The sequence below is a fragment of the Microcaecilia unicolor genome, chromosome 4 (assembly GCF_901765095.1).
Source record: "Microcaecilia unicolor chromosome 4, aMicUni1.1, whole genome shotgun sequence".
NCBI lineage: Eukaryota > Metazoa > Chordata > Amphibia > Gymnophiona > Siphonopidae > Microcaecilia > Microcaecilia unicolor.
Window position 1 is genome coordinate 84,440,034 of NC_044034.1, and position 27,284 is coordinate 84,467,317.

At 40.7% G+C, this 27,284-nt stretch overlaps 1 protein-coding gene across 10 annotated transcripts in view; it reads right to left on the reverse strand.

Moving 5' to 3' along the window:
* SUPT20H (SPT20 homolog, SAGA complex component) overlaps positions 1-27,284 on the reverse strand; it is a 167,924-nt gene that overhangs the window by 92,732 nt on the left and 47,908 nt on the right. For all 10 annotated transcript variants that reach the window (XM_030200390.1, XM_030200392.1, XM_030200395.1 and 7 more), the window contains exons 6-9: positions 20,621-20,747; positions 13,732-13,835; positions 7,671-7,787; positions 6,793-6,846 (exon numbers count right to left, since the gene is read on the reverse strand). In XM_030200390.1, the coding sequence (XP_030056250.1) occupies positions 6,793-6,846; positions 7,671-7,787; positions 13,732-13,835; positions 20,621-20,747 (402 nt within the window). The remainder of the gene's footprint in view (positions 1-6,792; positions 6,847-7,670; positions 7,788-13,731; positions 13,836-20,620; positions 20,748-27,284) is intronic.

Here is a 27,284-nt window from a genome sequence, read left to right on the forward strand (position 1 = left end):
CCCCAACACATTTAACTTTTGGATTTGCCATTCTCTACAATTATTAAGCAAAAGCAGTATTATTAGTCTTAAGTAATCTTATGGTTGTCAGATTCTTTCAAACTAAGATTGTAATACTTTCAAATCCAATTTAACTGATTTCAAGCCCTGCGACTTACATTACCGGCAGTATCATCTTGCTATCAACAAAAGTAATATCTTAACATTATTATACTATATCTATTATAACATACTTTCATGATTGTGTGAGTATGTATTACCTCTTTATCATTCAGTCCCCCAACACATTTGACTTTTAGACTTGCCAGTCTCTACAATTGTTAAGCAAGAGCAGTATTATTAGTCATATGAACTCTTAGTGTTGTCAGATTCTTTCAAACTAAGATTGTAATACTTTCAAATCGAATTTAACTGATTTCAGGCCCTGCATCTTACATTGCCTGCAGTATCAAATAACTAACAACAAAAGTAATATCTTAACATCCTTATATTATATCTATTATAACATACTTTCCTAATATCCAAGATTCTTGGCCACTTTTCATGCTTAAATCGTCCTTTCCTGTTATCCTGTTTGTATTTCAATTGGCCCTCTAATGTTTTCAATGTCCATTATGTCCACCTTAAATCCAACTTGTGTCGCTTTTCAATTTATCCTTTAATAATCTCTTTCATGGATCATCTGCCCCAACATCCTCTTATTATAATTTTTCACTTTTCACGCCATTGTACATTATCTCAAGCGTTTAGCGAAGTCAGTTGGAAAATGTCTTTTTTCAGCGATGTAATCCTTCACTCTCAAGTTTCCGGCCTCTCTTCCATCTGTTGCACAAATAGTTTTGCTTCTTCCATAGTGGTAAACAACTTCGTGCCCGAAGAATGAATGATTCTCAACTTCGCGGGGTATAATAGCGCAAACTTGATCTTTTTATTCACCAATGCTGAGCATATCGATGAAAACTTTTTTCTTTGCGCCGCCACCGCCGGTGAATAATCTTGAAAACAAAGAACTTTGCGATTTCCACTGTATAGTTCTTTGCCGTTGCGTAGAGCTTGCAAAATGGCGTTTTTATGATTGAAATTGAGGATTTTGCAGATGACTACACGTGGTCTTCCCTCCGCCGCGTTCTTCGGCCCTAGTCGATGTGCACGCTCGATTCTTAGCGGCCCCAACATCTCAGGTAACTCCAGTTCTGCTGTGAACCACGTTTCAAGATATTTACTGAGTTCACGATCTCCTTGCCCTTCAGTTAGTCCCACAATTCGGAGATTGTTCCTCCTCGACCTATTTTCTAGGTCTTCGAGTTTATCGTCATAGGAGGTGATTGTTTTCTTCAGTTGATTTATCTCTGCTTCTAGTACACTGACTCGGTCTTCCGTTTCACTGGCCCGCTGTTGATATTGCGCCATATCCGTTTGTATTTGGGCTATATTGTTATTAAGGGATTCCAACTTGTTGTCCAAGGAGCTCAATTTTTTATCTAATATTACCTCTAGCGCTTGTGTGACTTCTCCCACAATTTCAGCGGCCCAGGCGGACCCCACCTCTGACGTTCCCGGGCTCACCGGCGCCGCCATTTTGTCTCCAACTAGGCGAGTTTTTTCTTTCTCTTTTCTTGTGTTTTTTGTCGTCATTGCCGTAACCTTCTGCACTCGGTCCGTTCACTGTGAGTTCGGCTAATGTTCGCTCTCAATTAGCAGGATGTTAATCTTTGTTTTGCAGCGATTTTTTTGCCCAGATGTTTGAGGAGAAGGCAGGAGCGATCCAACTAGCGTCCACTCCCGCTCATAGCGTCACGTGACCTTCACCTATGTGCCTTTAAAGTGAAGCTGCTATAGCCTCCAACACCCCTGCTAACAACTGGCAAAAGCACAGGAGCAACCTCCAGGCAGATTTTAGATGGAGCTCGGAGAAGCTGCAGCCACTCTGCTAGGGGAGATAGAGAATACTGAAGAGAGGCAGTGGAGCAAGCTGGTATGAGTCACTGAAAAAGTGTGCTCTCTATCTCCCTTTGCTGGTTGATGGACACAACCCATCTGTAATGGCTGCATCTGCTATGACTAAAGGAAAGAAAATTATCACGGTAAGAACCTAATTTTCCCATATTGCAGTGGTTAAAAACTGAACCAAATAAACTTGTAATACTGTTCTAAAATAAATCAGAGATGTTTTTGACCAATGTTGTAAATGCAAACAGGAAAAAAAGGTTCTTTAGAGATTCCTCACCTGGGGCTTAAGTAGATGCTGGAATCTAGTGTAACCCCAAAATGTTTCACCTCCTATATGGTGTTTGCTGTTCTTTGGCCCTCAGTTTGACAACACATAATTGTACTAATGATCATAATCTCTCATAGAGATGGCTGCATCTGCTTGATGACAAGGAATATTACTTTAAGCTTCTCAGATCTCTCAGCAGACATCCTTGCCTCTGACTTTATTCAAATAGTTAAATAGTTAACTTCCATCATGCCTCTTTGCAGGTCTCCACTACTACCATTTCTTCTTCTTTTACTTAATCCATGCTGTCAGAAGCAAATACTTCTCCCACTACTCTTTGCATTTTGTCCCCTACCATGCTCACTAGCACTACCCTACATCTAGATTCACTGACCATTACTACGAATACCTCTGCCTCTACTATGCCCTTTAGCAGCTTACACACTTTCATGCTTCCATCTCTCTTAGATAATTCTAAAACCATATCTACCCTGCTCTCTTATTTTTTCAAAGCTCTTCTCCCTTCTATATTCTTTAAACAATTCTCTGATCCCTTTTTCCCTACTTACATACTATCATTCCATCTAGGCTCCAGACTGGTGTTTTCCCTGCCCAATGGAAACAAGCTATATTTTTCTTTGCAGTTGAAAGATCCTAAGCCCGATGCCGCCGTCCCATTTAAACTATTGCCCAAACTCCAATCTGCCTTTTTTGTCAAAATTAACTGGTCTCTATCCAACTCATATCCTTTATGGAAAAAGGTAATGCTTTTCATCCCAAACTTGTTTCATACAACGTTTTAGCACCAAACACACTTTGCAGACACTGACTGATTTCTTTCAATTTACTCTCGACTCCAGCTGGGAAGTCCTTTTGCTCTTGCTAGATCTCTCCACAGCCTTCAATCTTGTTGACCACACTATCCTTCTACAGCGCTCATTACTGGCACTGTTCACATGTGGTTTCAGTCCTTCCTTACTGACAGATCTTTTCAGGTGCAATGGCACGGTTCAACCTTCACTTCTCACTCTGTCCCCTGTGGTGTACCCCAGGGTTCAATTCTTGGCCCAATCCTTTTTAATAATTTACCTTGCACCACTTGCACTATTTATCCAATTCCTAGACTTAAATGGCTTCATTTACACCAATAACAACCAGCTGCTATTGTTCACCCTCTTTCTTCCCACTTAGATGATTTCTAGCTTTCTGATAAACTTGATACTATTGCAAACTGGCCTACTAATAACCGCCTCAAGATTAACCCATCCAAAACTACTGCTATGCTTTTTTGTACCAATAGCTTCCCCACTCTTCCTAGTCTGCCTATCATTTGTGGCAGTAATTCTGTTAAACTTCTGAGTCACTATTAATATTCATGCTTCCAACCTTGTCAAAAATAGTCCATCTTATGACAGCTTCATTCTCCCACTTTTTCTTCCCTTTCTCGTACATTTTTACATATATTTTTGAAAAATATTTTTACTTATAAACCACTTAGATATCTCTTTAGATGGGCGGTATAATCAAATAAAAGCAAACTTTGAAGAGCATGACTTAGGGGTGCATTTTAACATGGCCAAACAGGTAGAAAAATAACAGTAAAAGTAGAAGAAAAGTATGAGAGAGAAAGAAATAGGCAACAGGAAAAAGGAGGTGATAATGCTTCTATATAGGTCTCTAGTGAGACCTCATTTAGAGTACTGTATACTGGTCCTTCAAAGGATAACATCGGTCCAGAAGGCTGCTGCTATGCTACTAAAATGGACACATCCGATATAAAGCATATAGGGTAGATGGAAAAATTACCCCCCCCCCCCCTTGATATTTAGCAAATAGCACTTTTGCCGTTCGCCACTGGCATTGAATATCTGGTTTCATTTCTCCTCAAGACCCTTCACTGGCTCCCTATCCGTTTTCGCATCCTGTTCAAACTTCTTCCACTAACCTATAAATGTATTCACTCTGCTGCTCCCCAGTATCTCTCCACACTCGTCCTTCCCTACACCCCTTCCCATGCACACCGCTCCATGGATAAATCCTTCTTATCTGTTCCCTTCTCCACTACTGCCAACTCCAGACTTCGCGCCTTCTGTCTCGCTGCACCCTACGCCTGGAATAAACTTCCTGAGCCCCTACGTCTTTCCCCATCCTTGGTCACCTTTAAATCTAGACTGAAAGCCCACCTCTTTAACATTGCTTTTGACTCATAACCACTTGTAACCACTCGCCTCCACCTACCCTCCTCTCTTCCTTCCCGTTCACATTAATTGATTTGATTTGCTTACTTTATTTATTTTTGTCTATTAGATTGTAAGCTCTTTGAGCAGGGACTGTCTTTCTTCTATGTTTGTGCAGCGCTGCGTATGCCTTGTAGCGCTATAGAAATGCTAAATAGTAGTAGTAGTAATTTCTGACCACAGCAACTTAACCAGTTAAGTACTCAGTGATCAAAGATAGGCTGCATAAATAGCAGGCCTGCTTTAACTGCTAAACATAGCCGGTTTAGGCAATGAACATTCGCAATATAGCCAGTTAGTGGCTAGCTGTGGATATTCAGAAGTAAATAACTGGCTTTCTCCTGCTGAATATCCATGGTTAGGCTCTAAAATGCTATTTTTTTTTGTTACATTTGTACCCCGCGCTTTCCCACTCATGGCAGGCTCAATGCTGCTTACATGGGGCAATGGAGGGTTAAGTGACTTGCCTGAAGTGGGAATTGAACTCAGTTCCTCAGTTCCCCAGGACCAAAGTCCACCACCCTAACCACTAGGCCACTCCTCCACTGGAGCCTTTCCTGGTGGTTAAATAGTTTTGAGTATCAGGCCATATATATATATATATATATATATATATATATTAGTCATATTAGGAGAATACACATTGCCCCATCCCATGAATCCCCAAGATTGCTTTCCCACAAAAGGGCAGGGGTTCTTGAAACACCGAGCATACCAGAAGACAAGGCATTCCCAGGCTGGAGGGGAGGTCACACATGTCAGGAGATTTTTCAGGGGTAGGGTTAGTGAAGAAAGAAGCCCAGAGGAAGATGAGCCTCCCTGGATCTGCAGCCAATGTGGAAATGTCTCCCAGTAGGTTCAAGGGGGTGGAGTTCCTGACGAGAACTGAAAGGCTGGAGGAACCTACTCCTATGGAAGTGGAGGGGCCCAAGATACAAAGGGAGGAACAAATGTCAGAAGTGGAGTTTATGGACTGCTCCGATGCAGCCAATTGAGTAGAAACTGCCTTGAGTGAATTATTTCAAAAAGGCGGTAAATAAATCCTAACAAATAATAAATAAACCCCAAAAGTATGAAAATGTGAGAAAAGGGGATTCCCAGATACAACTTACAACTTTCTGGTTAACAGCTATGGGGTAGGGGCAGTGCTTCTAACTGTCAATAGTCTCCAAGAACTCAAAGCTAGGAGGGCCCAAATCAGACAGACTAAAGAAGGTATTGGATTTTTCCAGACCTCATGTGCATATGACTTCTGGACAGTTAAAATCCTTGGATTATAAAGTTGCTAGGGAAGGAATCCAGGGGTTGGAACTTATCTTGTGGACTTTACAAACCAATCTTAAAGTGTATAGTGTCTTGATGACGACTGGATGAAGATTTTGTTGTTCACCCTGAGTGGGAAGGTGGCCCAGAATCAGGACCCTGGGAGCAGTCAACAGGATAACAAAAATATATATATACCAGCCCATTTGGGCCATCCAGGGTTACAGACCTTTTTTCTTGGTGGAGCACTGGGTATTTATCTTTGAAAAGCACGTGGACTTGAACTGCTGCCAGAGAACCCCTACCTGGTACAATATACACACACAAACATGCCCCTTACATATGCACACAGAATACAGACATTTAAATAACTCCATGGCATAAATGTACAGGAAGTGGACCTCTTTTCAGCTGAAAATAAATTCTCGAACATGAACAGACATGATAAAGGTGAAAGAGTATAGACTCAGGAGTAATCTAAGGAAACGCTTCTTTATAGAAAGAGTGATAGATGCATAAACAGCTTCCCATAGATGGTGGAGACAAGGCCTGTATCTGAATGTAAAAGCACGAGACAAGCACAGAGGATCTATAAGGGAGAATAGTACAGATTTGTAGCTGGTATGGATGGGTTTTTATTTGTCTTCACTTTCTATGCAAGACACAATTCAGTCTACCCATAACAGAAAAAATGAATCTAATCTTGAACCCTCCATTGCCCCATGTAAGCCGCATTGAGCCTGCCATGAGTGGGAAAGCGCGGGGTACAAATGTAACAAAAAACAAACCCCCCCCCTTGTTTTGCAAACTACTTCCAAGGCCTTTCAAAGCTCCAGACATGCTCTTCTTTCATCAACAACCTACTGTTCAATGAAGGAATGTGCTAACAGCAGCTTTTGCAAGCTACAATTAATAGTGCAGGTTTTTCCTTTTCTACGCACATCACTGAGAATTCAATTCACTTTCAGACATATCGACCAAATTGATTTTTAACTCATGCTACTATTTTGTTTTATCTTTCAAATGTTATTATTCCTGTATCCTGGGGATCAAGAATATCTAGGTAAAACTTACCTGTGTCCATTTATGGTTGTCACTTGTGATAGAATGAACATCAGAAATCAAAGTCTGGACAGAAAAGAAATATTTTGGTCATTTTCAGGAGAGTTTATGTTTTTTTGTGATATTTTCTGTACTATTATGTTCTGTCTTCTTCCCTTCCTACCAGCCATCAGAACATTGCCCAAAAGCTAGCATAACAAATACATTTCCAAAGCATAAAATTACATAAACAAAAAATTAGGGTTCTGTGATTAACTAGTAATCATAATCCTATCCTCCATCCCCCTAAGGGATAAGAAAGGTTACGATGGTAAATACAAAGAAAACAATATAGAGGTAACTTTAGAAAGGCTTCCTATGTGTAAAAATCACATTTTATGCTCATGGAAAGAGCAGTTTCTAAAACAATGTGCTGGATACACATATAAATAAAGTATGTGCAGGCAGTGATCCTAGGCATACTTTCAACATTTGTTTTTTTAAAGTTAAGGTTCTAAATCTGCTGTTATTCAGTTTGATTCTAAAATTGCAGTCCAAATAACATACCCACCTACCCTAAATCACTATTATAGTCCCTAATCACACCTAAAGGTGCTCCCAAAGGCACCTCACTAGTAGCAAACTGCCCTTCTAGGAGGTTGCTTGCGTGGTCCCTCGATATCAGAAGGGAAGAAAGGAGGCTAAGATGCCTGCAACTAAGACAGCTGAAGGACACAGCAGAACTAAACAGAAGAGGTGAGGCTGGGAAGAAGGGATCAGGACACCAAGAAGGAAGGGATAATGTTCTGTAAAAGTGACAGCCCCCATTAGCAAGCTCTGTAATTCCACCCCCCCCCCCCCCCCCCCCCCGTACTTTCTCTCTGCTTTCAGTGATGTGTCTGGTCACTTACCTGCATTGTTGGGCGTAACAGAATATGCCTGCTTTGGTATGTGGGGGACTTGGGATTCCCTGACTGCCTATAATCTCGGATTTCTGTTATCACACATCCACAATGGAAAATGTTCACCTGTTTAAAAACAACAGAGTGAGCCTAAAAAACATTGCACCATTTTATGCAAACATCTTAAAAAAAAAAAAGACAGACACCGGCTTTTGACCTCACTTTACATAAAATGTGGATTCAGTTAAGTATTATAAAGTTACTCACTTTTCTTTTAAAGGATTAACATCCTGTAGGTATTTTTTTCCAGCAATAAATTTCTGCTGCACTATGATTCCTAAGGCTGTATAGTGTGCACACTACCGCAGCTGCCAGCTGAAAACACTAAGAACAGATTCTCAAATCTCATTTCTTGGCTCTGTTGTTCTTATGTTATTAGTATATTTTCTCTCATAACTGTACATTTTAGCATGGTTATACCCCACACTTTAGAAGTGTTTTAGTGTCTCTCTCTGATGCCTATATGACATTGACTGGTTAAGAAGGAGGGACTTTAAAGAGTAATATTTCCCCATGAATTATAAGGCTACTGTGATATTAAGAGAACTGAATTATCTGAAAATGATTTTATGCTAGAAATGTGGCTTTAACTCATGATAATAACTTACTTTTTGGAGTACCAAAGATTAAATTGACCTACTTCTTTAAGGCCTCTAGAGGATGAAGGGCAACAGCTATTTTAAAAGATTGACAAGATACCAAGAAAGTAATTACTCCAAGCCAGAGCATCACCACAATTATGCAGCTACTACTATTATCCACGGAAGTCAATTTCACATTTTAACAAATTTCTCACTTTTTAAAAGGCAGAAAATCTCTTCTTTGGCACTATCAAATATCCAAAAACACAAAACCAAAACAGGTACTTTCCCATATTTTGGTTTTTTTGTTTTTACTAAGGCACGCTATCGTTTTTAGAGCGTGCTAATATTTAGGGCGCGCTAAGCATTAGAAACATCCAATTTATAGCGTGCCCTAAATATCAGCGCACACTAAAAACACTAGTGCCTTAGTAAAAGAGGCCCTTTATGAGCTGTCTAAAGCTTCCAATGCAAAAGCTACTTTCAAAGGGGCAATGTTGTCATTTCCATCAGAGAGAACTAGTACTTTTTAAAGTCATGATGGTCTCTCTTCATCATTACACTACTCTTTCAAACTTTCTTATCCTAACCTAATCCTCTTAGTCACAATGTTAAACCCTTTCGTTCCCTGCTGCCATGCCATAATTACATATCATATACTCTCTCACATGCTTGCACTCCACACATTTTCTTACATGTGCATGGGTACCAGCTCAATTAACTCTTGAACTATGATACTGTTTTGCTCATATTCTCTTTATTCACTATTAGCTTTCTCCTTATCACCTTGTTGGACATTATTACCATACCACTGGATTTATGGAAATTTGTAGTCTGTTAGTACCATCCCATGTATGGCCTGCAGTTTCACTAAGTTTACTCAATCTCTAAACCCCATTACTACTATATTTAATATCCAGGTAGTCTGCCATTTCTTAACCTCAAGTTCTGACAACTCCACAGAGCCATCAAAAGTTAACGAGGTGGCTGTCCAAAATGTGGCCTTCCCGCAGATTAGCTCAAACTTCTTGGGAGCCTGACACAGTTGTACAACGGATGTTAGGGTTTTAGCCCATGCTTCATGCAAGTTAGCCAGAGTAGTTAGGGTTTAACCAACCCTACTGAATATGTACCTTTACTCTTTGTCCACTGGCCTCTGTTTCCCCCTCTTTAGTCCTCAAAAATATCATATACCTGAGCAAAACACTCAAGTCCCTTCCATTTCTTCTACTCATCACCATCACCTGTACTACTTGTTATCTGTACTTATGTCGTTCTGTGTCTGTCCCAATCATGCTCAAATTGTATCATGGTCTTGACTGTTACCTCTACTGGTAGACTATTCCAAGCATCCACTGCCCTCTCAGCAAAAGTAGTATTTTCTCATGTTTCCTTTGTACCATACATCCTGCCACTTGATATTATGACCTCCTATCCTGAAATTTCTGCTGTATGGAAGATTTCACTTTCCCCTACATTACTGAATAGAGTGATGTGGTAGCCGTGATAGTACACTTTTAAAGGTAATTAATAGAAATAAAATAAATCAAAAGACGATAACATGAAATCTTTTTTATTGGACTAACATTTTTTGATTAGCTTTTGAAGGTAACCCTTCTTCAGATCAGAAATAAGCAATAGACAGTACGCTTACATATGGGCTTCATGTTTAAATATCATGGGCTAAGGTTTTCATGATAGTAGGAGGGGAGGGGGAAGGGCATAGGCAGATGGGTGCGTGGAGTACGAATGTTGTGATGGGATGTATATGCATGACGGCTTGCTAGTGTGTGAAAGTGGGGAAAAAGGGGGGTTATAAAAGAAAATTCGGTATGGAATACATCTCACCTTTATGACAGTGTTTTATTGTTCTGTTGAATTTTGTATCAGTATTGAAGACCTGTCGCTTCTTCCTCTTTAACATCAGCAAAATTCGCCCTTTCCTCTCTGAACACACCACCCGAACTCTCGTCCACGCTCTCATTACCTCTCGCCTGGACTACTGCAACTTACTCCTCACCGGCCTCCCACTTAGCCATCTATCCCCCCTTCAGTCTGTTCAGAACTCTGCTGCACGTCTCATATTCCGCCAGAACCGATATACTCATATCACCCCTCTCCTCAGGTCACTTCACTGGCTTCCGATCAGATACCGCATTCAATTCAAGCTTCTCCTTCTTACCTACAAATGCACTCAGTCTGCTGCCCCTCACTACCTCTCTACCCTCATCTCCCCTTACGTTCCCGCCCGTAACCTCCGTTCACAGGATAAATCCCTCCTCTCAGTACCCTTCTCCACCACCGCCAACTCCAGGCTCCGCTCATTCTGCCTCGCCTCACCCTATGCTTGGAACAACCTTCCTGAACCCTTACGCCAAGCCCCCTCCCTGCCCATCTTCAAGTCTTTGCTTAAAGCCCACCTCTTCAATGCTGCGTTCGGCACCTAACCCTTACCGTTCAGTGAATCCAGACTGCCCCAATTTGACTGCCCCGATCGGACCGACCGTTCACTTGTCTATTAGATTGTAAGCTCTTTGAGCAGGGACTGTCTCTCTTTGTTAAATTGTACAGCGCTGCGTAACCCTAGTAGCGCTCTAGAAATGTTAAGTAGTAGTAGTAGTAGTAGTATTGGTGTGCAGAGTGACCTAGATGATGTTTTTTTCTGCTTTTTATGAGTGTATTGTGTACTGAAGAAGTTAAAAAATAAAAGAAATAAGCAAATGTTGATAAATAACATTATATATAAGTAAAACATCAAAGCATTCCAATGACAGTCTCACAGGAAAAGGGTGGGGTGGATAAGGTGAGAAACATGGAAGCTGCATGGATGAGAGACAGGGAGAGATGCATGGTGATAAGAGGGTGATAAAGCAAGGAAAAGAAAGCCACAGACAGAATCCCCCTTGCAGTGACATACAACCTAGAACTAGAAAAATTGAGAAAAATCATAAAAGATCTACAGCCACTACCCCAGGAGGATGAAAGAGATATTCCCATCCCCACCAGTGCTGGCCTTCCGAAAGCCATCCAACTTAAAACTAAGCAAGCTCCCGACAGAAACTTGAAGAGAGTGGCACACATCCTTGCAATATATCCAGCTAAAAACTATGCCAAAACATTTCACAGGATCCCACAGTCATTCACAAAGGAAAAATATTCAACATAAAGGAATCCTTCACATGCTCATCTTCCAATGTGGTATATATCATTCAATGTAAAAAGTGTTGATGAAGGGTGCTATATTGGAGAAACAAGTCAGATGCTAAAGAATAGATTTAATTTACATAGACATCATATGAAAAATGTCAGGGCCAACCAGGATGTCACCTCTGTGGGACAGCCCTTTACAAAACCAGAACACTGTATCAATGATTTCATGCTGAGAATACTAAAAGGAAACTTTAAGACAATCCAGAAAGATAAGAACTTTGAAGTCAGAATGATTAAATATTTTGACACCCACCAGACGGGACTTAAAGATCTCGGTTTTCTAGCCAATTATAAACCAAAAAATTGTACTGATTTGTCACCCTCTTATCATCATGCATTCTCCCTGTCTTTTATCCACCCAGCTCCCATGTTTCCCACCTTAGCCACTTCACCCTCCTTTTGTGACACTGTCATTGGAATGCTTTGAAGTTTCATTTATATATACTGTTATTTATCAACATTTGCTTATTTATGATCTGAAGAAGGGGGGGGAGGGTCACCTTCGAAAGCTAATCAAAAAAATGTATTGTTAGTCCAATAAAAACAAAAAAAAAGATACCATCTTATTTTCTTTTCTATATTTTATTTCTATTGATTACTCTCATTATTAAAAACTGGTCAAATATTTGAAAACTTCTATCATGCCTCTATTTATTTTTTCTTTAGGGAATATGCCCTGAGGAAATTCAATTTTTATAGTTTCTGTTGCATTGCATCATGTTAGTAGACCTTCTCTGTATCATCTCCATCCTCTCAATGTTCTTATGCACATGCATTAGCAACAAAGCAACTCCATACTTCTGAAAAGGATGACAGCCATATAATTAAACCAATTATCCATTATGAGATTTGGAGCAAGGGCTAGATTAAGCCTCCTTTACCTTAATTTTGGTTCTTTTTTGTTGTTGTTGTTTTTCATCATAAAATATCATTTTTAAATTGCCAAACTGAACAAATATCTTGCTGCCAGAATATTTCCAAGCACTGAATTGGACAAATCAAGAACATACAGACTAAATTATTCTTAAGTGTAGCTAACTAGCCCAACTAAATGTAGTCCAATGCCTGCTAACAGAGTACAAGACCAGTTTAAGATTGCCAACAGAAACCCAAGGAATGTGTGTATTTTTATTGTAATTTGTTCATACCGCAACTAGCGAACGCCGTTGCGGTACCATGTAAGCCACATTGAGCCTGCAAATAGGTGGGGAAAATGTGGGATACAAATGAAACAAATAAAATAAATGAGGTTTAAAGCAGAGTTTTCCCTATTTGTCTTACTGAAACCACAGTCCATTGGGTTTTCAGGATATCCTTAACGAATATGCATGAGCTAAATCCCACATACTGGAGACCCAGCATATACAATTCTTTATCATGCACTTGGGATTACCTGAGATACTAACTAGCTGGGAACAACTGGTTTGGACAATCATTTAACATTTGCTATCTTTGGGGTCCTTTTACTATGGTGCGCTGAAAAATGGGCTATGCTAATGTAGGCATGTGTTTTGAGTGCGCAGAGATCCATTTTTCAGCGCGTCGGTACAAAAGGCCTTTTTTACATTTTAGCTAAAAATGGACGTGTGGCAAAATAAAAATTGGCACGTGTCCATTTTGACCTTACTGCCACCCACTGACTTAGCGGTAAGGTCTCACGCGATAATCATCTACGTGCGTAGAATGACGATTACCGCCCGGTTTCTGCCACACGCAGGAAAATAAAAATTATTTTCCTGTTAGCATAGTGGATGCGTATAAAAAACAAAATTACCACCCAGGCCATGCGGTAACTCCAAATTGACGTGCTTAGGATGCAAGTACGTGCCTACACGGCTTAGTAAAAGGGCCCCTTTGTGCCTCTAACATCTCTCTCTAAACTGGTCTTCTGCTCCTTTTCCCCGCTCACTTTCAGGCCTATGTCCAATACAGCACCCATTCTTCCTCTAACCATTTTCAGTTCCTCGTTACTCAACTGCTTCATTACCAAAGGCCCTATAGTCATTTTGGATGTAATGGTGCCATAGTTCAGCAATACTTTTGCAGGAGCTGATGCATCACTACAACACTGCTGATTCCACATTTTTAGAAAACGAGTAATAATCAAGGTGCAACTGAAATCTACCTACCAAACTGTAATTAATTACTATACCTTATTAAAGATTATTTTAGGTTCAACACAGAGTACTGCAATTTTCAGAAACAGAAATTATTCTAACCTGAGATTTCTCCAGGAGATCTACCAAAATAGGAGGCAACTCTTCTGCATCCAAATACTCCAGCAGTTCTCCCTCTTCATAGGGTAATCGTATGGTTTCAGAATCTGAATTGAAGCCAAGAACACAATCATAGTGAAAAGAGCAGCAAAATCACAGCATAGAGAAAACAGTTAAAAAGTCAATGTCTGATATCATGTGCAGAGCTTGCCTCACACCATATCCAAGGTATGAAAACACAGAGGCCAACATTAAAAACTCACTCAGTAGATAAAAACCATGTAAGTGGTCCTTTTACTAAGCTATGGTATTTCCCATGCACTAAGGCCATTTTTTACTGCCACAGCAAAAAGGTTGATATTCCATTTTTTTGTATTAATGACCATGAGCTAAATGTTGCTGTCAGCACGCAGCCATTAAAAAAAAAAAATATGTAACACATGGGCACCAACACCTATTTTGTAGGCAGTAAGGGCTCACATGGTAATCCTGCTCTAACTAGTTAGAGTGCAGTAATGTAGCCGCACTAACTGATTAGCACAGGAATGCCCAATCTTCATCCCCCCCCCCCCCCCCCCCGATATGCTCCCTCCAGGAAAAAAGTATTTTTTTAAAGCAGGCATCCTGCAGTAACTGCCAAACTGGAACGCGAGTGTGTCCTGCATTATACCACTTTATTTATTTGGAACTTTCTATATTGCACAAATCTGACTAGTAGGTGTAGGCAGTTCACAGGCTACAACAAAACAAATTGTAAGAAAGATAGAAAAGACACTCATCCAAGACCATCCAGGCCAGTATAAGAAACACCCAAGATCCAAGGAAGGTTAGGCAGGGCAAGCCAGTTGAAAAAGCCATGACTTGATTTGCGATTGAAAACCTTTGAAAGACAACTCACTATGAATTACAAGAGGTAAGTTCTTCCAGAAAAAAAGCAGTAAAAAAAAAAAAAAGAATGCAGTGTGTCTTGTGAATTCATGTCAGACAAGATTAGGACCAGGTAAAATCAGCTGGTGGTCATTTAGTGATCTTAACAGATGGTCTTGGGTATAAGGGACTGGTTAAGGAGCTCAAATACTAAGAGGTACTTAATATGAAATTGGAAGCCAGTGATGCTGCTTCAGGAGACGAGTGACATTTACAGAGGCACATGAACAACAAAGTAAACTGATGGCGGTATTTTGTAGGGTCTGAAGTCTATTTAATGTAGACTTTGTAACACCTATATTGCAATAGTCAATTTGAGCTGTAAGAACCAAAGTAATATGAGATTGGAAGGAATTATGATCAAAATATTGTCAAACTGTGCGAAGTTGCCACAGAATGTAAAACCCGAATTTACAAATAGAAGCCACCTGTGGCCTAAAAAAAGCTGAGAGCCCAAAGTCACTCCTAAGTACCAGAAAGAGTTGACTGGGGATAGTGTGCCAAGAATGGGAAGGTCAAAGGTAGGATAAGGGAAATTGTCATTAAGCCAGCAGGCCTCGGTTTTCTCATAAAATGAATATCTGGGTTGAATGGATCAGTGAAGTAACAAGTTATCATCTGCACAAAAGTGAAAAGATACAGTGGGTTCCTGAATAATTGTTAAGGGGTTCATAAAGAGACTGAAGAGATCTGGGAATAAGATAGATCCTTGAGGCACCCCATACTGAAGAGGTTTGAAACCTGACTTAGCTGATGGTGTTATCACCTGACTAGTTCTGTCTTCCAGAAAAGATTTGAACCATACCAGATAGACCAAGTGAGAAGAGACAAGAAATTAATAATATGGAATGGTCAATGAAATCAAAGGCAGCCAAAAGGTCAAGAGAGACAGACAAAGCAATGTAGCCTTGATCTAATTTAAGGTAAATATCACTAAGGATGGAAGCTAAGATGGTCTCATAACTGCAGCTAGGCCAAAAGCCTGACTGGCAGGGGTGGAGAGCTAAAGTTCTATCTATAAAGTGGCTAAATTGAAGAAAGCCTGTAGAAAAACCGTCCTTAGAGAGGAAACAGATTAGAAACAGGGCAGTAGTGTACTGGTAAGGTGGGATCAAAAAGTTTTTTTTTTCAGAATGGATCTAATAACTGCCAATTTCCATACAAAAAGACCATATCTCAAGGCAAGACTTAGATTAACCTGAGTCCGAAGAAGTAATCCAAGGATGGTTAGAAGCAGCCAAGATGAAGGGAGAGGGTCCAAGAAACAAGTAGTCTTTTTCATAGATTTTATAAACTTTAGTCAGAGAGGTAAGAGTGGGGTCTTTGTGTATTTCTAAATGAGTTCAGCCTGATGCAGTTGGCGTTTAAGAAGGCGCAATACTGCATGATACCAAGGCTACTTATGAAGTTTCTTAAGAGAAATAGAATGGTAAGGAGCCAAAGTTATCAGTAAAGGTCGAGTTCTAACATTGGACTTGGGTAGAGATTGAGATGAAAAAATCCTTGGGAAAAAGAGACAGAAGCGAAGGTAACGACTGAAGACAGATATAATGGTGATGCTAACACTTGGTGAGAGTTTTAGTCAAAGTCTGGGAGGATGTGTAAGTACAGTAAAGAGAACTGAATTAAACAGTGGTCTGTTCAAGGGAAACCCTAGGATGAGTAAGGATATTATATATATATATATATATATATATATACACACACATATACACTGAATACCCCAACAATCAGGGAAACTGGGAATCATATAGCTGCGTCAGCTAAAGCTTGAAGACAAATGTTCCATTGATCTGATATTAGGAACAGGGTCAATAAAAAAGAACAAAATATAATGTAGCATGAGAGAGAGGAAGTTTACCATGAGGATCTCTAGATAAGGAAGGGCCTGCTGGACTTCTTGAATCTGCAGAGAATTATGAAAAATAAATGCAAGGCCTTCGCCTTTTCTAGAACATCTGGCTTGAAAAAGAGACATCAAAGTCGGGGGGGGGGGGGGGGCATTAATATAAATAGCCTTCCCCGCCCTCCCTCAGGCAGGTCTCTGTTAGACAAAGGACACAAATATTAGATGTTATGATAAGATCCCTAACTATAGTTTTTGTTCTCTGCAATCGAGAACAGCAACATCTACAGTAGCTAAAGTTATAATTGCTAACACAGAGGGTTTGACAAGGGGAACATAACGTACCCGAGGTGCCAGAGAAAATCAATTGCATGTCTGTTTGATGTGCCAGTCCCAGACAATTCCATCGGGTTGAACATCCAAGGAAACATGGAGGGGCATAATTGAACGAAAACGTCTATCTCCATGGGCGTTTATCTCCGAGAACGGGTACGTGAAGGGGCGGACCGAACCGTATTTTCAAAAAAAATAAACGTCCATGTTTTATTCGACAATTTGTGAGCTGGGCGTTTTTGTTTTTCAGTGATAATGGAAAATGAAAGCGCCCAGCTCAAAAACGAATAAATCCAAGGCATTTGTTCGTGGGAGGGGCCAGGAGTCGTAGTGCACTGGTCCCCCTCACATGCCAGGACACCAACCGGGCACCCTAGGGGGCACTTTTACAAAAACAAAAAAAAAAGGTAAAAGAGCTCCCAGGTGCATAGCACCCTTCCCTTGTGTGTTGAGACCCCAAATCCCCCTCAAAACCCACTGCCCACAAGTCTACACCATTACTATAGCCCTAAGGGGTGAAGGGGGGCACCTACATGTGGGTACAGTGGGTTTGGGGGGGTTGGACGACTAAGCATTAAGCAGCACAATTGTAACAGGTAGGGGGGGGGATGGGCCTGGGTCCACCTGCCTGCACCCCCTAACAACTGCTCCAGGGACCTGCATACTGCTGCCAGGGAGGTGGGTATGACATTTGAGGGTGAAAATAAAAAGTTGTGAAACATCATTTTTTTGTGGTGGGAGGGGGTTAGTGACCACTGGGGGAGTCAGGGGAGGTCATCCCCGATTCCCTCTGGTGGTAATCTGGTCATTTAGGGCACTTTTTGGGCCTTATTCGTGAAAAATCAGGGTCCAGGAAAAGTGCCCTAAATTCTAGCTACAAACGCATACTTTTTTCCCCATTATCGGCGAAAGGCGCCCATCTCTCCTCGGCCGATAACCACGCCCCAGTTCCACCTTCGCCACGCCTCCGACACGCCCCCGTCAACTTTGTACGCTTCCGTGATGGAGTGCAGTTGAAAACGTCCAAAATCGGCTTTCCATTATACCGATTTATTCGTTTTTGTGAGATAAACGTCTATCTCCCGATTTGGGTCGAAATCTAGGCGTTTTTCTCTTTCAATTATAAGGTGGATGGGCTCCTAACATGGTCTTGAACAACACAGATAGACAGAAGCAAAACCAACATTTTGCCCGAAGTGTTGCAGCCATTTCTAAGAAGGTTCGCCCCTTGTTGTTTGCCTCAAGCACCACTACTTGTTCCATGGGCATGCTGGCACACACTGCTGCAACACAATACACCACTAGTGATTTGCTAATATAGGAATCCTTTTACAAAGGCGCACTACCGTTTTTAGTGTGTGATAAATGCTAGAGATGTCCATAGGAATATATGGGCGTCTCTAGTGTTTAATGTACATGCTAAAAATGATAGCGCGCCTTTGTAAAAGGACCCCATAGTTTCCATTTCCAGGAATGCTCTCCTTATGTTGGTCACATGACTTGGTGTGGAGATGGCAGGGGCCCCTAAATTTGTAAATTTCCCTGGGTTTTAACCATTAGCCAGTTAGGTAAGCAGAACAGAAAATAAACCCCACCACAAAGCCATGATCTCCTTTCCCATTAAAAAAAAAAAAAAAAGAAAACAACAAACAGTGGCCGGAAATGAAAAAGTCATATTTCAATCTCTTTCAAAGTTTAAAAATAAAAGGAGGTAGCTAATGGTGTCTGAATGAAACCTGCCACCCTCCTCCTTGATTTAAAAATGAACCCTGTTTTGGTTGTTCACCAAATATTTAACCTGATCTTTGTTATCATTCCCTTTTATGTAATTATAATTTTTTTTCTGTTTTGCTCTCTCTGATTTTATATAATGTAGTTTCATTGAGGTCTTTTTGGCCTCTTTGCTGTAAACCATCCAGAGCCATAGGTTGTAATAGTATAGAAAAATTGTGTGTGTGTGTGTGTGGTTTTTTTTTTTTTTTTTTTTTTTGGAGGGTTCCTGGTCTCTTTTTCTGTACCCATCAGCTAGCAGGGGGATATAGCGCACTTATCTTGACAAGTCTGGTATAAGCATACAGCAGGAGATCACAATCCAGTTCTCAGGACACACCTAGCCAGGCAGGTTTTCAAGATACATGGATATGCATGAGATAAATTAGTATGTGTTATTTCCATTGTATGTAAATCTCTCTCATGTGTATTCAACTGTGGGTATCTGGAAAACTCAACTGGCTAGGTGTGTTCCAAGGACTGTGTTGAGAATCACTGGCATATGTATATTATGGGTACTACTATTACTACTACTTATCATTTCTATAGTGCTAGTTAAGAACTATGAAATATGAACCATGGTTAAGACCTGTAAAAGCAGGCCTTGAGTGTCTCTTTTAGTTGCCTCTTTACTGAATCAGAGCTCATGGTCTGCTAGAACTTAAGTAAACACTAAACTTAGTTGTCCACTCTACAGCGGAGTCAAAAGGGCCAAAGGCTATAAATCGTGAGGCTCAGGGACTTATGATCTGATAAGACATTCCTATGTGCAAACAGGCCTGGGAAAGGTGCAATTATGGATGAACAGAAAAATGTGAGATTTAGTGACCTGGGTTAGATGGTGTGAATAGAAGACAGAATGATTTCTCAGGAAGATAAGTGATAAAGCCTTGCTTAACACAAAAGGTATAAAAACAGCTGTATCAGAGCATTACGTGGGGGGAGAGGCGGAGGTAGACCACTCGTTTGGGTCCCCTGCGCTCCCCATGAGAAACTAGCATTTGTAATTGTAAATTACGCTTGGTAAATAATAAAAAAAGAATTTCCTCTCTCATTATCTTGTAGTTTTGGTTTCTTTTACTCCTTCCAGTACAGAATGGCTGGTTTATGCTAATTTGGGAGTAGATACAAGCAGCCTAAAAAACACATACAAGACGAAAATACTCACAGAGCAAAAATCAAGTCATTGCTGGGGTTACATAAGAACATAAGAGTAGTCACACTGGGTTAGACCAATGGTCCATCTAGCCCAGTATCCTGCTTTCCAAACAGTGTCCAAGCCAGGTCACAAGTACCTGGCAGAAACCCAAATCATGGCAACACTCCATACTACAAATCCCAGGAAAACAGTTGCTTCCCATGTCTGCCTCAATAGCAGACTATTGACTTTTTCTCCAGGAATTTATCCAAACCTTTACCACGAGTTCTCAACCCAGTCCTTCCGAAACACTAAACCAGTTAGGTTTTCAAAATACCCACAATGCATGAAATAGATTTGCATACAATGAAAGCTTGGTGTGACCTGAGGACTGGGTTGAAACCCTGACTCAGTGAATAGTACAGACAAAAATAGACTGAGGGGGCTTGTGGGATAAACAGCTGAATGGAAAGTCTTGTGAAGGCTCAGAAAATTCTTCTTGGTTTCTCTGAGCTTTGAAGGAGCTGCCAGTGTAAAAACTGAATGATTGATATCACTCACCTTGTGTGGCTGATTCATTCTACTTGTTGATGGAGAAAAAAAAAAAAAAAGAGATCTCATTTTTAGGCAGCTTAGATCATTGCTGTGCTTATGAAGTCTCAATATTTCAATAGGCCTGCTCTCACAAAACAAGTGACGCATTTCCCCATAGAATACATTTCTGCTAAAGATTACAACTTCTCATGTTTGCTTTTTGGCTTTTTATTTCAAGATCAAACAGATGTTTGTTAACAGCAGAAAAAATACCCAGAATTCAGACACCAGGCTTCCCATTCCCTATTCTTGAAAGACAATTGCAAGTGTCTCTTATTTGTTACCTGATCCATTTTTGCCCCTGAGCATGAGCGAGTACCCCTCGTTTCCTGGGTAGAGATTCACCACTAGACAGGATAGCGTCTCTTGCATAACCAGTTTCTCCAGCAAGTTCACATTTCGTCTCAGCTTCTGTTTTAGAAAAACACAGCGTTTCTAAAAATAATCTTTCTTGGACAAAGCTGCAGGAAATCTAATTTTGATAATTTTAGTCATTAAAAAAAACAACAACCCTACCTACAACTGTAATGCACCTACAGTACAAGGTAAAAAGTTCAGTATTCTACGACTAACCTACAGATGCTGACAGGAAACTTAGTCTCTAATATGGAGCTGCCTGTGGGTTTACACACAAATCCAGAGCATTAGTGGTCTACAATGGAGCTCATTTTCAAAGCACTTAGACTAACAAAGTTCCACAGGTTACTATGCAACTTTGTAAGTTTAAAAGTGCTTTGAAAATACGCCTCAATGTAACTTAAAGCCTCTATAACGCAATCTTGATGGCTAATTGTATTTTTAAAATACAATGCTATTAGAACCTTATGACACAATTCAATATAATCTGTCACAAACTGTCTACTAGGCCCCTACATTTCTTAATGAGGGTTTTTCAGGTCAAACACTATTAGATCATTGGCCCTCTTAAAAAAAAAAAAGCATTTCACGAATCAGGACCTTGAGAAGCCCCAGCAGATCAGGTTTTTAGGATATTCCCAATTAACATATTCATAAATTAATATGGTCTAAGAACAAGGTTAGTTACTCTGAAAATGTGATCTGTAGGGGACCAGTTAAGAGTAAAGGCCTGGATTTGGAAACCACAGCTCTCATACATCAGGTTTTTGTGGGTTTTACGGTGAGTGACGAGAATAGTAAGATCTACATAGTAAGTGACGGCAGATAAAGACCTGAATGGTCCATCTAGTCTGCCCAAGCATAAAGACACAATTTACTCCCCTCCCCCCTTCAGCAGTTCTCTCTCTCTCCCAAAGCCTCAAAACGCTCTTCCCTTGAAGAGGTTGACAGGGTACCAAACCACAGCAGTGCAGAGCTGTGCAGGGAGACCACAGGAGGAGTAGAGGGAGGGACCTGGCCACCTGAGTTTGACCCCCCCCCCCCCCCCCAAGGATTAGGGAGACCCCCACGGGCCTCAGCCTCCAGACACTGCAAGGGACACAGAAAAAAGTTACTCCTTACCCCGAACAAAATAACATTTATATGTTTAATTTAAAAAACAGCAGAAAAAAAAAAAGAGAAGAAAGACTGAAGGGCTCACCACCTTCCACCTGCTGGAGACTGAGAATACAGAGTCTAGTTCCAGTTAGTCAGGGCTCTTATTGGCTCTCTCTAGAGTCACAGTTTTCAGTCTCCACCTGCTGGAAGGTGTGCACAACCCATCAGTCACATTCTGGGCTGGTCAGGAGGGACGCTAAGGAAGGATCCCAGATTTAAATTTTAACTATAAAGGATAGGCCATCTTGAGAATCTCCTATTAATTGACTGATCACTAATATGTACCTGTGGGGGATTTCAAATAGGCAGTCTGTAAGAATCTGAAGTCAAAAAGACAGCAAGATTTTTTGTGGTCAAAAAACAACGCAAGGGTTGTAAAGGAAGAGAAGAAGGATGTGCGGCCTTATAGGTCTATCTGTAAACAGGTATCACCAGAACACTTTTGGATGTTAATGGAATAAGCACTTTTACACTCTTGTTCTAATATGGCTCAGATGCTCAACTTTAGAGTGAAATTCTAATATAAAAAAAGGTATAAGATCTTAGGTTTTCCTCCAGCAATAGTATCAAAAGTGAGGCAAATGGGGCAAGAAGAAGAGAAATTGTTCTACTACTTGAACTACGAGCAAAACACAAGAAAATGTTCCAGTATAGAAGATAAATGCATTCTGCTAAAATGTGATCTGTTGCATCATAAAACTGATGTATTTGGGCTCCATGGAGGTTGAGAAGGAGACTTCAATGTCAGAAGTGATCCTTGCTGGCACAAGAGAAGCACTAAAGAGATAAGGAAAGATATTCCCTTGATTCTGAGAAAAGTTGCAGTAATGGCTAGGGTGTAGGGTTACAAAAAGAAGAGAAGTAAAATATATTTCCAAAGGATATCTCTTGTCTGGTACAATGTAACAACCTGTTACTGCTTCTCTGACAGTTATGACATTTGTACCACCTTGGAAAACTTTAGAGAGCAAGCCAAGATCATAACTAGACTGTTCAAAAAAGATAAAGGATATCCCAACAAATCCTCAAAACAAGCATATTTAAGAGCTAGGTTTGCTCAACGCGAACTACTATTACAGGAGTTGACCATGGCACAACATGAATGCATGACATGTGTTTTACCTTATTCTGCTCTAACAAGATAGTGAACTCCTTAAGATCTCATTGGCATATACTCCAACTGTATCCGGGTTCTGAGGATTATTCAATAATAGATTACAAACGAGGCAAGATTCTTGGAGAGATCTTATCGCACCAACAGTATTGTAAGAATTCACTGGAACATTGTGAAGGATTGCACAAACAATGTGGGAAATGCCAATGGTGTTCCTTAACGATTTCTGGATACAATAAAAGTCTAAATATACCACATCTTGCAATACTGCTAATGTAGTTTATATGATTGAGAGAGTGGAGGGACAGACAAACAGGAGTCCCAAAGATGGGGGGAGGGGGGGGGAAAGTCCTACAAATCAAAGCAATTATTTAAATAAGAAGGCATTCATAAAAATATGGCTATGCTGCCTTTACATGTGTAACATTGGTTCAATCCCCCAAACATTTTATTTATTTATTTATTTTTTATATAAAGATTTTTGGATTCTTAGTTTTCAAAGCTGTGTGGTTCTCATAACTGCTGACTAGAGATTTTCTTTGCATTGGAATGTACAGCATGGCAAAGAGCCCAGATGTTGAGAAAATATGTACATCTGGCATCTCATTGAATGAATAATTATACAGGTATTTTGTCCTCCATCAGATCTGTTTAGAATATTATTATGTATGATCACACTATACGACTGAAATATAAAACATTCAGAACGCACACACTAAATCTGGGGGGGGGGGGGGGGGGGGAAGAGAGCAATGATTAAATAGATGTAAAGAGGGTAATCCTGTAAAGCAGATTCTACACAGAGAAAACATCTCTTATAAAATTGCACCTCTCCATACATGCATAAAAAGTATGGGCACAGAAAGCATGTGACTAATTTTATGGTATCTGTGTGTAGACATATCCAGGGGGCTAGTGTGGATGGAATGGAAGCAGAGCTACGATGTGCATGCATTTTTTTTTATGAGTAAATGCATAAGAACATAAGCATTGCCATACAGGGACAGACCGAAGGTCCATCAGACAATCCAGGTTACAAGTACCTGGCAAGATCCCAGAACAATAAAACAGATTTTATATAGCTTATCCTAGAAATAAGCAGTACATTTTCCCCAAGCACATCTTAATAATGACTTATGGACTTTTCTTTTAGGAAATTATCCAAACATTTTTAAACCCTGCTAAGCTAACTGCTTTAATCACATTCTCTGGTAACGAATTTCAGAGTTTAATTATATGTTGGGTGAAGAAATATTTTCTCTGGTTTGTTTTAAATTTACTGCTGAGTAGCTTCATTGCATATCCCCTAGTCCAAGTATTTTTGGAAACAGTAAAAAAAAAGTGATTTACCGCTACCCATTCCATTCCACTCCAATCCAATCAGTATTTTATAGACCTCTATCATCTCACCTCAGCCTTCTCTTCTCCAAGCTGAAGAACCCTTGCTGCTTTAGCCTTTCCACATAGGGAAGTTGTCCCATCCCCTTTAGAATGGAATATTGCCACTAATTGGGTTTCTGCCAGGTACGTGTCACCTAGATTGGCCACTGTTAGAAGCAGGATACTGGGCTAGATGGACCATTGGTCTGACCCAGTATGGTTATTCTTATGTTCTTTATCATTTTCATTGTCCTTCTCTGTACCTTTTCTAATTCTATTATCTTTTTTGAGATGTGGTGACTAGAATTGCACACAGTATTCGAGGTGCGGTTGCACCATGGAGCAATACAAATATTCTCATTTTTGTTTTCCATTCCACTCTTAATAGTTCCTAATATTCTATTTGCTTTCTTAGCCGCTGCTGGACACTGAGCAGAGGGATGCAACATATAAATCAGTGATGACACTTGGATCCTTTTCCTAGTCAGCGACTCCTAATGTGGATCCTTGCACCACGTTGCTATAGTTCGGGTTCCTCTTTCCACATGCATCACTTTGCACTTGCTCACATTAAACGTCATCTGCCGTTTGGATGCTCTGTCTCCTAGGTTTGTAAGGTCCTCTTGCAGTTTTTCACAATCCCCTTGTGATTTAACAACTTTGAATAACTTTGTGTCATCAGCAAATGTAATTACCTCACTAGTTATTCCCATATCTAGATCATTATATGTTAAAAAGCAGAGATTGCAGCACAGACCCCTGGGGAACCCCACTATCTACTCTTCTCTAGTGAGAATACTGACCATTTTACCCTACTCTGTGTAACCAGTTTTTAATCCACAGTAGGACATTACCTCCTATCCCATGAGTTTCTAATTTCCTCAGCAGTCTTTCATGAGGTACTCTGTCAATGCCCTTTAAAAATCCAGATACACAATAATCAACTGGCTCACTTTTAACCATGTTTATTCACTCCTTCAAAAAAAAATTTGGTAGATTCGTGAGGCAAGATTTTCCTTGACTAAATCCATGTTGACTATCTCATTAATCCATGCTCATTTATATGCTCTGTGATTTTGTTCTTTATAAAAGAGTCTCTACCATTTTGCCTGGCACAAGCTCATCAGTCTATAATTTCCCAGATCACCTCTGGAACCCTTTTTAAAAACTGGCGTTATATCAGACAGACACTCTCCAATCTTCCGGTACTATGCTTTATTTTAAAGATAAATGACATATCCTATATAATTTGCACCTCCGTCTGGATGCCTGTGTTCGTAACACCTGGGTTCATAACATAAGTACATAAGTAGTGCCATACTGGGAAAGACCAAAGGTCCATCTAGCCCAGCATCCTGTCACCGACAGTGGCCAATCCAGGTCAAGGGCACCTGGCACGCTCCCCAAACGTAAAAACATTCCAGACAAGTTATACCTAAAAATGCGGAATTTTTCCAAGTCCATTTAATAGCGGTCTATGGACTTGTCCTTTAGGAATCTATCTAACCCCTTTTTAAACTCCGTCAAGCTAACCGCCCGTACCACGTTCTCCGGCAACGAATTCCAGAGTCTAATTACACGTTGGGTGAAGAAAGATTTTCTCCGATTCGTTTTAAATTTACCACACTGTAGCTTCAACTCATGCACTCTAGTCCTAGTATTTTTGGATAGCGTGAACAGTCGCTTCACATCCACCCGATCCATTCCACTCATTATTTTATACACTTCTATCATATCTCCCCTCAGCCGTCTCTTCTCCAAGCTGAAAAGCCCTAGCCTTCTCAGCCTCTCTTCGTAGGAAAGTCGTCCCATCCCCACTATCATTTTCGTCGCCCTTCGCTGTACCTTTTCCAATTCTACTATATCTTTTTTGAGATACGGAGACCAGTACTGAACACAATACTCCAGGTGCGGTCGCACCATGGAGCGATACAACGGCATTATAACATCCGCACACCTGGACCCCATACCCTTCCTAATAACACCCAACATTCTATTCGCTTTCCTAGCCGCAGCAGCACACTGAGCAGAAGGTTTCAGCGTATCATCGACGACGACACCCAGATCCCTTTCTTGATCCGTAACTCCTAACGCGGAACCTTGCAAGACGTAGCTATAATTCGGGTTCCTCTTACCCACATGCATCACTTTGCACTTGTCAACATTGAACTTCATCTGCCACTTGCACGCCCATTCTCCCAGTCTCGCAAGGTCCTCCTGTAATCGTTCACATTCCTCCTGCGACTTGACGACCCTGAATAATTTTGTGTCATCGGCGAATTTAATTACCTCACTAGTTATTCCCATCTCTAGGTCATTTATAAATACATTAAAAAGCAACGGACCCAGCACAGACCCCTGCGGGACCCCACTAACTACCCTCCTCCACTGAGAATACTGGCCACGCAATCCTACTCTCTGCTTCCTATCTTTCAACCAGTTCTTAATCCATAATAATACCCTACCTCCGATTCCATGACTCTGCAATTTCTTCAGGAGTCTTTCGTGCGGCACTTTGTCAAACGCCTTCTGAAAATCCAGATATACAATATCAACCGGCTCCCCATTGTCCACATGTTTGCTTACCCCCTCAAAAAAATGCATTAGATTGGTGAGGCAAGACTTCCCTTCACTAAATCCGTGCTGACTTTGTCTCATCAGTCCATGTTTTTGTATATGCTCTGCAATTTTATTCTTAATAATAGCCTCCACCATCTTGCCCGGCACCGACGTCAGACTCACCGGTCTATAATTTCCCGGATCTCCTCTGGAACCCTTCTTAAAAATCGGAGTAACATTGGACACAGCTCCCATTGGTCCGCCCTGGGGATGACGTCACAGGGCGGACCATTGGGAAGTGAGAGGGAAGGGAACCCAGCAGCAGGAACCGGAGGTGAGTAAATGATCACCTCCTCCCTCCCGAGTTGCAGGACGCCCCC